The sequence below is a fragment of the Octopus bimaculoides genome, chromosome 14, assembly GCF_001194135.2.
Source record: "Octopus bimaculoides isolate UCB-OBI-ISO-001 chromosome 14, ASM119413v2, whole genome shotgun sequence".
Classification (NCBI taxonomy): Eukaryota; Metazoa; Mollusca; class Cephalopoda; order Octopoda; family Octopodidae; genus Octopus; species Octopus bimaculoides.
The window spans coordinates 59,369,539-59,384,937 of NC_068994.1; the positions used below are offsets into that span (position 1 = coordinate 59,369,539).

General features: G+C 37.1%; 1 protein-coding gene across 3 annotated transcripts in view; it reads right to left on the minus strand.

The window, feature by feature from the left end:
• Nucleotides 1–15,399, minus strand: part of LOC106878013 (hexokinase-2) — a 65,638-nt gene that overhangs the window by 15,519 nt on the left and 34,720 nt on the right. For all 3 annotated transcript variants that reach the window (XM_014927093.2, XM_014927091.2, XM_014927090.2), the window contains one exon: nucleotides 2,645–2,807. In XM_014927093.2, the coding sequence (XP_014782579.1) occupies nucleotides 2,645–2,807 (163 nt within the window). The remainder of the gene's footprint in view (nucleotides 1–2,644; nucleotides 2,808–15,399) is intronic.

Genomic DNA, 15,399 nt, shown 5'->3' on the forward strand with positions numbered 1-15,399 from the left:
CTCAGATATGGAGTCAATGGTTCTCATCAAACCCATTTGACAAGTTGTTGCTTTCTCCCAATCCTGCTCAGGTGTCCTCCTCGCGCATTCCTTCCAATGAACAAGCTCAGTAGTAGGAGGGGGGGGGGGGAGTTTGGCCCTTCAGCATTCAGACTGATTTGAATTAGTCATGCATTACACTGTAACTGAGATTTCAATGATGTGATTGTTCATCATTAGAATAATATTGAAGGGGAAGTGTGACAGGTTTAAATGCTAAAGGGTTAGTAGTAAATGCATCAACCATGGGCAGGTAGTGCCTGATTATGTGGTTACCAATAGCAAATAACCAGGGATGGAATCTGTTTCTAGGAGGTTGAGTAACACTGAAGAGATTCTCTCACTGAGTCGTTAGTTTGCCTTTAGCCAGAACATGTATATAAAATATATATGTAACATATATAACATAAGTACAATATAATACAGATTACGCATTGGTCTACATGTATATAGTATATATGATTGAAAAATATAAACTAGAGAGAGGCGAAAGAACTACAAACAGGGTGTATTAGTTTGAGGCTCAGGAAAAATAGTGTCTGTTATATGTGTATGATGTATAATACAAGATAGATTACAGATACAACAAAATGTACAATAGAGAAATTAGAACAGGTACGTTAGACATATAAACCCTAGCTTAGTCTGTTGATGCCATCACAACATACGACCACATATAACAACAAAAAATTCTATAGTAATATCTAATGAGAAATTAAATATGTAACATCCATGAACCATTATAGCTCAAGTTGAAATGTTGATATGAATTAAGATAGTTAAACGAGGATAGCTCGGCGAGGAAATGAAGGAGAGAGAAAGATTAATGTAACAACAGAGAAAATATATTTTTACTAGGACAGATAAACATGTCATCAATTGGGAAAAGAAAAATTCATTAAACTAGAACCTGGTTGTGTTCTTGGTTAACTTGTTTAAAAAGAAAAATTGTTACATCTACAACAAATATCCATATGTATGACTTGAATGGTTGATGGAACATGTTCAATGACTGTCACAAAGATTAGTCACACCAACTTGCAATTGTCATTAATGGCAAACAAATGATCTTAATGAAACAGAACCTATTTTTTTCCTCTTTTTTTTAAATCTCTTTCTTTCGATTTTCATCAATGTTACAGTTAATCACTCAGCCTTGAAATAGAAAAGGGAATATTTTGTGATGCATCAGGCAAACTGGAAAAAAGAATTTAGTACAAGTTCTGTGGGGAAATTTCAACTCATGACCTTTACGTTCAAAACAACACCTTGACCAAAGTATATTATATACACATACACCATCCCATATTATATATCATATACACATACACCATTCTATATTATATATTATGCAATGGTAGGAGCTGCATTTGACCTGACAAACCAAGTGAGACCATAGCCCGTGGCCTATGCCAGTGGGTGTAACCAGTCCACTTATGAATACCCCTCATTCATTGGACAATAAACTTTGCTTGCAAAGACCTATTGAGGCAAGTGAAATCAAATCAAAATCACTGACGTGGCCGATGACAGTACAGCCTGATTGGCACCCATGTCAGTGGAACATTAAAAGCACATCCAAGCATGATTGCTGCCAGGGCCACAGATTGGCTCCAATGCCGGTGGCATGTAAAAAGCACCATTCGAGTGTGATCGTTGCCAGCGTCACCTTACCAGCACATGTGCCAGTGGAACATGGAAAACAACATTCGAGCGTGGTCGTTGCCAGAACCACCTGACTGGCCCTCGTGTCGGTGCCATGTAAAAGGCATCTACTACACTCTCAGAGTGGTTGGCATGAAGAAGGGCATCCAGCTGTAGAAACCTTGCCAGATCAAATTGGAGTCTGGTGCAGCCATCTGGCTCACCAATCCTCAGTCAAACCATCCAACCCATGCCAGCATAGAAAGCAGACGTTAAACGATGATGATGATGATGATGATGTATGATGATGTATGATGGTTCTAGTCAAGGAATTTAAACTATTTCTGGCTCATATTCTAAAAAAATTCTCCAAATATTATAAAGACAGGAATGCATGTCTCATAACTTCTCAATGAGAAAGCAGTGAGAGTCTCAGCAACATTGGAACCCAGGGATTTACAAGAATACTAACAGAGAAATGTCCAAGAGTAAAACAGCCAACAACTGACAAACAGTTAGAGGGGAAAAGAAAGAAAGAAAGAAAACTCAGACAGGGGTCAGCAAAGTTAAGTGCGACGGGAGGAGCTGAAGTCCTCTGTCAAACAGGTTCTACACTGCAGCCTTTGAATGTCAAATTTTGGCAAAGCACTTGATCCATGGCAGTATGGGAGATGGATGTTAAAGGATGATGGTGATGCTATATAAAATGTCTATGACACTTAAAGGAAATCAAATGTCTCCCTGGATAGTAGAATACTAGCCTTCAGCAATTCCAACTCATGAACAACAAATCACTTTTTACAGATTTGAAATCATAAATCAGAGATGTTTGAAATCATTTGTTATATTGATCTCCTTGCAAAAATTTAGGTAGCATGCAGGTCATGATTGAGTAGAAGAAACATTTAGAAAAATTTTTTTTTAAATAATAAAAATTAAATATGTAAATTGTAAATATTACCTGTTCCTTTCGGAGTTGATCGAACATATGTTGGAAACATTTTCACAGAGGCTATTGGGTTAGTCTTAGCACTCAAACCCTCCTTGAACTTCTCGATCATCAAATGCATTATTTCCCGGTAATTCATGTCATTAAGCTTGAATGGCCGCACTATAGTTTCAATCTGAAAGAAACGTTTTTGGAAATTAATTTTTTATTTTCAATAACAATATTCTAAAATTAATAACTTTAAAACAAAAATATGGTGGTGATGATGATGATGATGTCCTATTCTTGAGATGATAGGTGAGTGAGCAAGTCGAGGTTTTCTAGTTGTCTTACATAAAATTCTTGGCTTTAAAAATCTCTTTCAGTGTATAAACAAGAATATGTGCTGACTAAAACCTATCACATTCTTGCAGGATCAATAGCCATGATCTTCCACAGCCCCAATTAGCCCTGTTGTTACTATGAATGCAATGTTAGGATTGGAAAAATTACATGGCATTAGGACCTTACAGAAACAGCATCACAAAGGAACAGACATTCTTGTCAAGGGAGGGGATGGTAGTAGCAGCCCTACCTGAATGTATCTTTGTCCTAAATAGAACAGATAGAAGAGAAAGCTGAAATCAACTCTTCACCTGCCCTACCACACAGTCCCTGCTTGAGGTTGTTCTTCCCAACATGTCCTTAAACATGGCCAATGCACTTAAGATACGGATATCTTGCACCTGTATTTTAAGATATGGATGTCATATCATTGACTGGTTGGAGTGGCATATTAAATAAAGAACAAACTAAATATGAACCAGCTGGCAACTTACTCCTACTTCATATTTCCTATCAATTCATGTGAATGGAAATAAACAGTTACAAGAAGTACCATTTTCCATAGTATATTCTCCTCAGGAAAGTGACAAAACAGCACATCAGACCAAAGATACAATCAAAGAAGGAGGATAGCTTCCATTTGATATCCGACCAATATAGTCTTCGTTGTGGCTTTCAGAATATCACCTTATCTTTGTTTCCCATCAACCTACTTTACAGAAAGGGTTGCAGAGACAGTTAAACTTACCGAAGGGCACATATCAGCTCAGGCCAACAGGTTGCTTTAGTGTCTCTCATACTCCTACTCACAACTAATATATCAGAGAAGGGAACGAGAGAAAGTAGCCATTGCGCCAAAAGAAAGAAGTCATTACAAACACAATCTGCATTGCCAGCAGAATGCAGTCATTTTGCTAAGACATAATTGCAAAGACTTAGCAAAAATGCCAAGTAACAAAGTGATTATTCTTGCATGGCACTCCACTGGTTATGATGATGACTGTTCCTGTTGGTCTGATAAACAGAACAGCCTGCTTGTGAAAGTAACACGCAAGTGGTTCAGCATGACACGGCTGGCCCATAGAATTACAGGTACAACTCATTTTAACTAGCTGAGTGGACTGAAGCAATAAAGTGAAATAAAATGTTTTGCTCAAGGAAACAATGCACTACCAGGTATTGAACTCACAACCTTAGGATCGTGTGCCAAATACCCTTAACCATTAAGCCATGTGCCTTCACTTGATTACTCTTGCACAACCACCTAAGTCTGCACAGTTAAGGAATTTCTTTAACAGATCAAAGGACCCTTTCTTCACCCCAATCTAAAACATTTCAATTTTTCATTAATTGTACCAGATTACCTCAAATTATAAATAAAACTTCTGTTAACCGGGAACAGATAAAATCTAACTCTATGAATAGATGATACAAAGTTGCTCTGACAAAATATATTCTTAAGAATCTATCAAAATAATGATAATTGAACATTGTGTATACAGTGCTCAGCTGCAGTGAAATTCATTGGGAAAGAGTAAAGGAGGGGTGAGAAAGTAGACAAAGACCAAGTGAAGAAAGACAGCAACGAGAACCAAAAAGTACCAACATAGTAAGACAGAATAAAAGACAACATGAAAGAAAAGTGAACAGTAAAAGAGCCATAAAGAGTAAAAGATGGATAGACATATTAGGAATAATGTCGGTGAATTTTAGGAAGCATGGAATTTTTTAACAATGCAGTGTTCTGACAACTAACATCCAATGTACGTAGTTTATTCCATGCTTTGATAATATTGAACATGTAAAAATGTTTCCAAAAGTCATACATTTTGAATTTTATAAGTATGTCCACAAATGGTAGAGGTATTGAAATGAAAAAAAGAAAATGGTCTAAAGTTGTTGCTGGAAAGATGATGGATAATCTTGTGAACTTCTATCAGTTTAGCTGCTAGAAGTTGAAGCTTTAGGGTGTCAAAGCCGAGAGAAGCAAGATGTTTGAGATGTGGTAACTAATGGAAGATATACAAATATCTATTTCTAAAGAATACCTGTTTTACAAGGTTAATATTAAGGGATATTTGTCTTCAATTTGACTGATTCCAGCCATTCAGATAGGGTCATGCTGGAGCACTGCTATGGAAACATTTTATTAGAAATGCATTTTTAATGAACAGCCAATAAAAGGCTAAATCAAAATGTTTTATTCGTGATTACAATGGTGTTTTATGGAAGTTTTCTTTGGCTCAGAATTAACAAAGAGAATCTAATGAATGTTGATGTGTAATAATTTTATTTCAATAAAACTGCATTATTATAATAACAACAGTGGAATTGTCACGAGGGAGTCTAATTGTGGTTTTAAATATTGACTCGTATCTTTATAACTCAAGGAATGATGGCAACAACATCTAAATAAATTAAAATCTTACTTAACCGACTTTAATCTTGGGTTTTCACACAAGAGTTGAGAACTGAGAGACAGAAGCCATGTTGGCTATCAACAAGGAATATGTGAATTTAAAATTAACCTTTTTAAAGATTTCTTTAATGTCTATAGAGATCGGGGAAGAATCTGTATGAGGTTTAGGTGTGGATTTTGTTAGGCAAGCATTATACTTAACTTCTTTTACCTGCAGTACAGAATAGTGTTGAGATGTAAAGAGGTTTTGCCAAATCACATCTCTGTGGAACTGTTTGGAAAAGAAGTTTTCTTAGAGGCCTTACTGATGCATCTTTAGTTTACCATTATTCTTCATTCCAAGGCAACGAGCTGCTAGAATTGGTAGCACACTAGACAGAATACTTAGCAGCATTACTTCCAGCTTTACAATCTGGGTTCAAATTCTGCCAAGGTTGAGTTTGGCTTTCATCTCTTTTAGGGGGTCAATAAAATGAATACTAGTTGAGCAAAGGAACCAATGGAATCCTCCACAACATTTCAGGGGTTGTGCCTTTAGTAGAAAGAATTCTTCGCTTTACATGCAAACACCCACTTTAACCTTTTATTACAGCACCTGATATTTCACATTTGTAATTTTCTGCAGTTATACAACACACACAGACACACACACAACTGTCATACCCGACAGAAAAACTGAACAATCAAAGATGTAAACAAGCAGGAACTGCAGACAATAATCACATCAGATTTTGTATAGACCCTAATCTGAGAAAGTGACCAACAGACCGGTGAGATCCAAAGTTAATAAACACAGTTTACAAAATTTATTGAAACTAAAAGATGATTGGTGAGAAAGATTGTGCATAAAGGAATGCTGTCGACAGTGAAAACTATCAAGATGATAGAAAAAATATTCTTGATGGATGGAATTCATTTCATAATTAGCAGTAACGACAACAATTAAAAGCTTTACAATTGTAATATGTATGGTGAAAGTAATGGCAGTGCTGATAACAGACTAAATGCTAACAATAATTATAGAGGGTTATAATTAACGATTTAATTAAAAACAGGAAGTATCATTTGAAAAGGTTGGGGGGGGGGGGACTATATAATGGATACTTCCTAGAATGACATTGTCTAATTACTCCTACCCCTCCTCTCACTTCAACGTTCATTATTATATCCTGGGCTTTATTTTTGATAAGAAAATGGAACAAGACTTTACTTGCAATTGAACTGTGAACTTTTAAATTATAAAATATTATGTGGAACTGCTTGAAAAGTTCAATTCTAAACAAAAATAAGCCACTATTCCAGCATGACCAGTTAAAGAACAAAAGAAACAGGTCTTTTATTATAACTGAATACATCTTTTTTTTCTTTCTTTTAATTAAATAACAGAAAATATTCTAATTGGGTTTTTACACTGCATTCATGGCAAGAAAAGAATCTAAGAGAATTTTAATTTTAACTTCTCATAGAAACTAGTTAATAGAACAGCTATAAATCAATTGCTCACAATCGATAATTTTAGAGATAACTAACGAAACAATAAGACAGTCTTTTTTTTCGGCTGCATACTTCAGGACCGTTTATATAAATATTTATCAATCATTTGAACCAGGGATTGGCCGACCACAGCTTCAGCTTGTCTGATTTGTTCAGTATTGACAATTAGAGCAAAACTCATTTTTATAACAAACCACAAATAAAGCAGAATTTTATGTTAATGGGAGGGGGAGAGGGACGGTTCTTTGGTTGATAAAAAATTTAAGTTCAGCCGAGTGCAATATTTTAAACATGAAGTATTTCCATCTTAAATGAATGAAGCATGAAAGTGAGACTAACAGTGGTGTCTTCTGTACTCCAACACCATTCTACTTTATATGAATCATCATTTCTAAGAAAGGAGGGAAGGACAAATAACAAAAAAAGCAGGTAAACTGGTTGACATATTCACTCCAAAACCACAATCATTGCTATTCAACCAGGCTAAAACTGGTTTGGCCCTTTCTGCCTGTCACATGTGGTATCAACAGATATTTATGCCATTCAATGTGAAAGGACCCCTTTAATATTCCAGCTGAGATTTTATTCTCACTCACACAAGACTTTGGGTGACCTGAACCCAAAACTGAGGTGGGGAAACAAATTTCTTAACCACATAACCTCTGTGTGTGTGTGGAGGAGTACATAAGTGCGTGAATGCTTACAGCCTACACACACTAAACTACGGCTACAAATGGAGACATTTGTTGATATTTCCTGCCAACTAACCATTCACTAGACCTGCACTTTGAAATTCCTCTACAGGAAAAAAAAACAAAAAAACAAAGAAAAATCCCTTATTTGAAAAACAGGTAAGGTTTTGGCAACAGAAAAAGTATCCAGTTATAAAATCCTCCCTCAATTCCTTCCTGTCTAAACAATGCTAGTATGAAGACTAATAACCTTATCTGCTGACTACTTTGGTTATCTGCAGACTAAGCTATTGGTATCTTTGCAGTAAGACAGATCAAAGAGAAGTATACAGACCAGAATCAGTCTCTGCATAGGATTTTTGTTGATACCAAAAGCTTTTTGACAAGGTGTCATGGTGGTCTGTAGAGAATCCTCCCCAAAATATTACTAATTACATAAATATGTATAAAAAATTTAAGTTCAGCCGAGTGCAATATATATATATATATATATATATATATATATATATATGGAGAGAGAGAGAGGACCTTGGGCAAGTGTCTTCTATAACTCAAGGCTGACCAAGGCCTTGAGTGAATTTGGTAGATGAAAACTGAAAAAAAACCCATCATATATAATACATATGCATTATATAGTCCTGTAGCTGGCAGCACCTGCAATTCCAGCATCCAAATTCAGTCTTCTGTATCCCATCACTCTTGAATATGGCCCTGAGATACTTAAAAATTTTCCTCTAACATACAAACTGCACTAGGAAGACTTTCTTGGAGAGAACCAATGTCTCAGAATTTGCAACCCTAATTCTCACCACTGCTTTGCATCAATCAACAGCAAACCCATTCTGGAGATTATCTTCTGATGAGCCAAGCAGCACCATGTTGTGAGCAAATATCAGCTGACCACTGATTGTGATACCACTTCCACAATGGCTTCACATGTCAACCCAGGTCATAGAAATTATGAAAAAGAGGTGACAATACACATTCCTGCTCAAGACCAAGGCATGTTGAAAGGTCTTAACTTAGCACCTTTTAGCTGAACACCAACATCTGGACATCTGTCAAGGGACTTCACTATAACCAGAAGTTGCTCATTAATCTCAAACAAACGAAGCTCAGAGTTTCATTACTATCAAAGTCACTACAATCATCGATGGACACAAGTTAGTCTTTCTTCCAAATATTTCAAAGTCTTGGTCTTGATGAGAAAACACAACCTTGGTGATTATCATTTCACTTCATTATTAAGGACCCATCTTAATGCAGGGGACTGCAAGAATAGTTTGAACACCAAGCGAAATGATTTTTGTTCCGAGATCAAATTCTGCTGAGGTTCACTTTGCCTTTCATTCTTTTGGGATTAATAAAATAAGTACCAGTTATGCACTGGGGTCAATGAAATTGCTGGCCTTATGTCAACATTTGAAACCAGCATTAAGGACCCTTCCAACTGCACCATTTTCATCCAGTCAGCATCAATATTATTATCATTGAGAAATTCAAAGTCAAACCAAAGTATTCAATAATGAAACCCTTTCACAATGGAAGCATCATTTCATTGAATAAGATCCACTTTCAGAACTAAACTAGAAGAACAGCAGCCATTGCTCAAGTGTCTACATATACCATTATGTATATTATTTGTCTTCTAATAATCACAACTTCATCAATGTGCTGATAGGTCTTTCTCATTGTTTGCAAATGTTAGAATAGTGACCTGGCTGATGGCTTGATTAAACAATTTTTTTAAAAAATCAAACCTAACCAGTTTGTTCCAGTCTGAGTTATAATAATGTTAATATTCAGAATGACTTTCAATAGACTAATTTCTCACTGGCAGGCATTTTATGGATTGTTGTGGTTAGAATGTCAGTCAAGATGGCCGAGTCAGTAAACATCACAACCAAAACAACAATATTATTCATCGGATGTATTCCCATTTTAAATTCTTGTCATAACAATGACTTTTTTTTAATGCAACTTCCTAAAAGAATCTTATTTTATACTCTTTGTGAGTAAAATCTTTGTTTAATTTTGTTGTGGAAAATCTAAACAAGTAGGGAAACAATTTCAATGTATTAATTATAAGGTTATTAAGATATATTGCCCCAGGGAGGCAATGACTGAGACCTTTGGCAATATGCTGTGCTTGAGAAGAAAACCCACCAAGCCAAGTGAAATTATAGGCTGATGCTGGTGTCATGTAACTGGCATCCATGCTGGTGGAACATAAAAAGCACCTGCTGAGTGTTGGGCCTCACAAAGGCAAAGTGACCGATGCTGGTGGCACATGAAAAGCTCCTTTTGAGTGTTGGGCCTCACGGAGGCAATGACCAAGACCTTTGGCATTATGTCATGCTTGATAAGAAGACCCATCAAGCCAAGTAATATCATAGTTGTGTCACACAAATGGCACCCATTACATTCTCAAGTGGTTGGCATAAGGAAGGGCATCCAGCCATAGAAATCATGTCAAAACAGACTGGAGTCTGGTGCAGCCTTCCCACTTGCCAGCCCTGATCAAACCGTCCAACCCATGCCAGCGTGGACAACGGATGCTAAATGATGATGATGATGATGATGAGCCATAATCAATTATAGTAGAATGTACAAGTGAAGGTGAGTGGATTGTGGCCTTGAATAAGGTACTTCATTTCATGTTACTCCCGTTTACCTGGCTGTAAATGGGAACCAGCCGAGTGCTGGTGTACTCTTCTCTCTCCCTTCAGCTGTCACGTCCTTGGTATTCCACTAAGTCATGGATGGAAGGGCTAAAAGAGTGTTTATGTCCACCTGTGACTCTACAGGCACCAAGTGAAATAATGAGCAATTGTGTGGTGCAGGTTGCCGAGTCAGGCTTTCTTGTCAGTGCTGGTAGCTAAGCATTTGTTGAGGTTTTAATAGAAACTAAATTTAATTAACAGAAAATATATTAATTAGGAAATATTACAAACTTTTACCAACTGTAAGCAACATTTATGGCTAAATTTTCTATTTTATCAATGGAAAGCCATTTAACATGTCATAAGAGGGAATTATAGATAAGCTCCATTAAGTGTGTGTGTGCGTATGCATGTGTGCATTTCAGCCATTAAACTGTTATGAATGACTAATTCTTTTGGAAGATATCTCAGCCACTCTGTACTGGCCACACTGGAATGTTTCTCCCTATCTCTCTCTCTCTTGTCAACAAAAGATCCTTTGTAAATGTTAGTCAAACTACTAACACACAACAAAACTTTCCTTTAGTATCCATTCACCACCACTGCTGCCACCACCACCACTCATGCCCTGATAGCAAAATATGTCCAACAAACAAACATAAAAGGTAAATTACCCAGTTTGACAGAAACTAAATAATAGTAATAATAATAACAACAATAATAATGTTCCATAAAACAAACAGGCTGGGAGGGGAGCAGTGTAGTATTTCGGATCAATAAATGACCTTCACCAAAGTACAAATGTGTGACCCACAATGTAGCAATTAAAGATTTTGAAATGGTTCTGCTCTTACACAATCTAAATTATTTATTAAGCTGCCCAGAAATGAACATTTAAAAAAAAAACAATTTTCAACACCTCTGGTATTCAGTGTTATGAATAAATAAATTGCGATAAGCAACGGAACATTAAAAACAGGTTCACTTTCTGGGTTGTTTTCAACTAATCGAACAATTACCCCCTTTATCAATTGAGTCTCTCTCCTCAGTCACACACCCCTATTTCAGTTTCCAAAAGCCACACAACTACCATAGCCTCAGGCCGATCAAAGCTTTGTGAGTGGATTTGGTTGACAGAAACTGAAAGAAGCCTGGCATGTATAGATGTGTGTATTTGTCACCCATCACCATATGACAACTTGCACTGGTGTGTCTACATCCCTGTAACTTAGCAGTTCAGCAAAAGATATTGAGAGAATAATGAACGATTGAAAATTCATTTGTGTATCAGGCTGACATTTTCCCATCTTCTCTGGGTTGGTCCCATGAATTTAGTCACAAAGTTCAAATTGAAGAAATATTTACTGGGTTTTATTATTAAGTTGGAGAGCTGGCAGGTCAGTGAGAGCATTGGAAAGAAAAAGAAAGAAGTTCAGTGGCATCTCTTCTGGCTCTTCACATTCTGAGTCCAAATTCCACTGTCTTTGTCCCTCACCACTGAACACTGGGGCAGAGTTAAATTTTGCCAAGGTCAACTCTGTCTTTCTTTCTTTTGGGGGTCCATAAAGCTAGCATTAGTTGAGGGCTGTTATAATCAACTTACCCACTCCCTCTAAAATTGATGACACTGTACCAACATTTGAAACTATTATTGTTATTATTATTATCATTATTATTGGAGGTGAGAATGTTCAGTTTTATTTATCAAGGTCTTCAACATAACTTTTTCCTCAAGTTTCTTTATCAACAAATTCTTCAAGCTGTACTGGAATTGATCTTGGACAGATTGCTTTTTTTTTTTTTACATAATATTTATGAAGATTATGACAAAATCATTGTCTTTATCCTAACAATACAACCTACCCCAGATAAGATCGAGATCTTTAAAGCAAACAAATGACATTATCTCTACACCAAAATAAATATTGCTCTACAGAACTGCTCTAGAGCACTTTCCTGCATACATAATCCTCTGATCTTCTATTGTCAATCTATCACTGATCATGGTTTTGCATCACAGCTGTTGTATCAAGTGAATACTTCTGCAGCACGTACGCTAATGTCACCAAGATCCAGTAGTTACTGACTAAAAGCTTATCTTCCTGGTTCATGTCAAACACTGTGAAATGTAATGCTTATCTATTTGCATGGTTTTGAATTAATCATGCATTGTCTTTTGTATATTTTTAGAATGACATTGTAGGGTAGGTATGAAAGGTTGAACTGGCCAGTTTGAACACAAATAGAATATTTGGGCCACATTTGGCCTGTTTAATGGTTAGCGAGGAAAAGTTAAACGCCCCAACACCAGCAGTGGTGGGGAACACTCAGGCAGGGAGAGAGAGAGAGAGAGAGAGAGAGAGAGAGAGAGAGAGAGAGAGAGAGAGAGAGAGAGAGAGAGAGAGAGAGAGAGAGAGAGAGAGAGAGAGACACACACACACACACACACACACAGGGCTTCTTCTGTCTTCCAAACACACAAGGCTTTGGCCGGCCTGAAGTTATAGCAGAAGACACTTGCCCAAGGTTCCAAACAGTAGGACTGAACCCAAAACCACGTGGTTGGGAGGCAAACTTTTTGCCACAAAATCAGGTCTGTGTCTACGCAAATACTCAACCTAATCACGTGGAACATATTCCAACTGCTGTCGCACAGATGTGCCCCTTCCTTTATTCTTTGTCTCCCCACTGCATCTAAAGTAATCTCGATTACTGCACTCTCACTGAAATCCCCTCCTTTAGCCACTGACTTGGCATTCACATTCTACGCCAACCGTTTACTGGTTTCAGACTGCCTGAAAACGGTACAGTTACAGCACCTTCTACAACAGACTAACAACAAAAAAGGGAAAAAATGCTCTTTGTATAGGTGATGATGGTGGTAGTGGCGGTAATGGAAAGAAAAGCAAGAAGACAATCTTAAAATTGGCGAAACTGAAAATTATTCATTATCAAATTTTAAATTCCTCTATAAATTTGACAATCAACTCTGCCAGAGGGAATTAAAAAAAAAAAGTGTTAAATTAATTTTCTAAATGTAAGAATGAAGTTATCTCCCTTGACTTAAAAAAGAAAAAGAAAAGAAAAATGTCTTCCTGAAGTTCTCTGAAAAACAACGAATGTTTCCAATTGAACTTGTTGACGGGAGGTCGAACAGATCGAATTGTAAAGTATAAACAGAAATAAATAAAATTAAAACGTCTGTGCTTTCGAGAAGAAAGTGAAATAAGAAGATTGTTTCCTGAATGATAGACGAAGGTGTGTGTGTGTGTGTGTGAGACAGTCTCGCCAAAATATTACACATACCACTGCTACATGGAGATGATAGATAGATAGATATACAGACAGAGACAGATAGATAGATAAATCGATAGATAGATACGACGAGAACAAAAATGGTTTGTTTGATAAATAGATATGAATAAGAACAAATATTTTAATCCTGGGATTGATATTGTCGAAAAAAGTGAATGGGGCCTAACAAAACCGTGACTAAATGAGTGAACTTAGGGCGACATAAACCAGTGTATCATCTACCCCTTCCTTTTTAAAGACAGTATGAGTTGCTGCTATTTCTAGCGAGTCGAACGACCAAATAGAGGCTCCACTCTGTTGTCACGTAGCAAGGAGAGGAAGACTTGAATGGATAGCTTTTATATACGAGATAATGTCTATATTCACCTTGGTACCGACATCGAATGGACAGGGGCTAGAATACAATAAACCTGTTCCCCCAAAACTTCATCGACAGCCCCAGTAATAATTGAACACTTGTATTAAATCGATTTCATAACGACCTTAATGGACTTCGAGGTAATTAAACTGCTAATTAAAACTAATAAAATACATAGTTGAAGATCACTAAAACTATTTAAAAGCCAAGAAGAGTTGTTTGGACAGAACAAAAGTCCGCTTTCCTTCATCAACAACTGACCCACATCCACACACTTGAAGGGATGATTATATTTATTAATCATTCTGGCATTCCTTTTCAGTAAGAAATTGTTGAGGACTGTTTCAGTTGTAAGCAAAATCGGAAGTTGTACAAAGCCAACAGCCAGATCACAACATTTCCTGTTGAGAAAGGAGTGGCCGGCCACCATGAACAGTTGCGTCTTTCCGGGTGAAAAGTTGTTTCGCTGTTACAGCTCTGCACATATTGAAATATCATTCGAACTTTAGATGCTGCCTTTGACCAGCGATTTTCGAGGGAAAGGGGTCGCACAAGACCAACGATTTTAAAGGGGTCAGTCATTCGACCGCATAAAAATAGTAACAAAAACTCACTCAAATCACACGAAAAAATCTTTAAAATAAAAGGATTGGGGGTGATGATACATTAGATAAAGCAGGCCAACACACAAGCCGGGGAGACGGGATGGGCATGACTGGAGCATTTTTAGCGTGCTTGGTCAAGAAACACCTTTATCAGTAGTGTAAAGTTTTATACACACATGTATTATATATATACACGCACACACAATATATATATATACATATTTACTCTTTTACCTTTTTCACTCTTTTACCTTTTTCACCACCTTTAGTCGAGCAAATCGACCACAGGACTTATTCTTTGTAAGCCTAGTACTGATTCTATCGCTCTCTGTTGCCGAACTGCTAAGTTACGGGGACGTAAACACACCAGCATCGGTTGTCAAGCGATGTTGGGCGGACAAACAGATACAAACATATATATATATATACAAATGGATATATTAGTTTAACGCTCGGGAATAGAGAAAGTCTTTGACGTTTCGAGCCTACGCTCTTCAACTGAAAGGAACACAGAAAGAAACAAGGAGAAAAAAAATATAAATGTAGTGGTCAGCGATCTATCATGGCGAATGCACGACAGAAGGATCACACAGGAGAGCTAAGAAAAAGGGGAGATTGGGGAAAGCATGGGTGGAGTGTGGGATAGACTGAGGGTGGGGGTAGAGGTAGGGGTATATGGGTAGGCAGAGGTTGGGGTGGGTGTAAGGAATGGGATGGGAAGGTAGGGTAGGAGTGGGATGAGCTCATGAGGGAGGGGAAGGTGGACATGGGTGGGGGGAGAAAGCGAGGAGAGAGGAAGAGAGTAAAAGAGAGAAAGAGAGCAAGAGAGAAAGAGTAGGGGTGATATATATATATATATATATATATATATATTATATATATATATATTATATATAT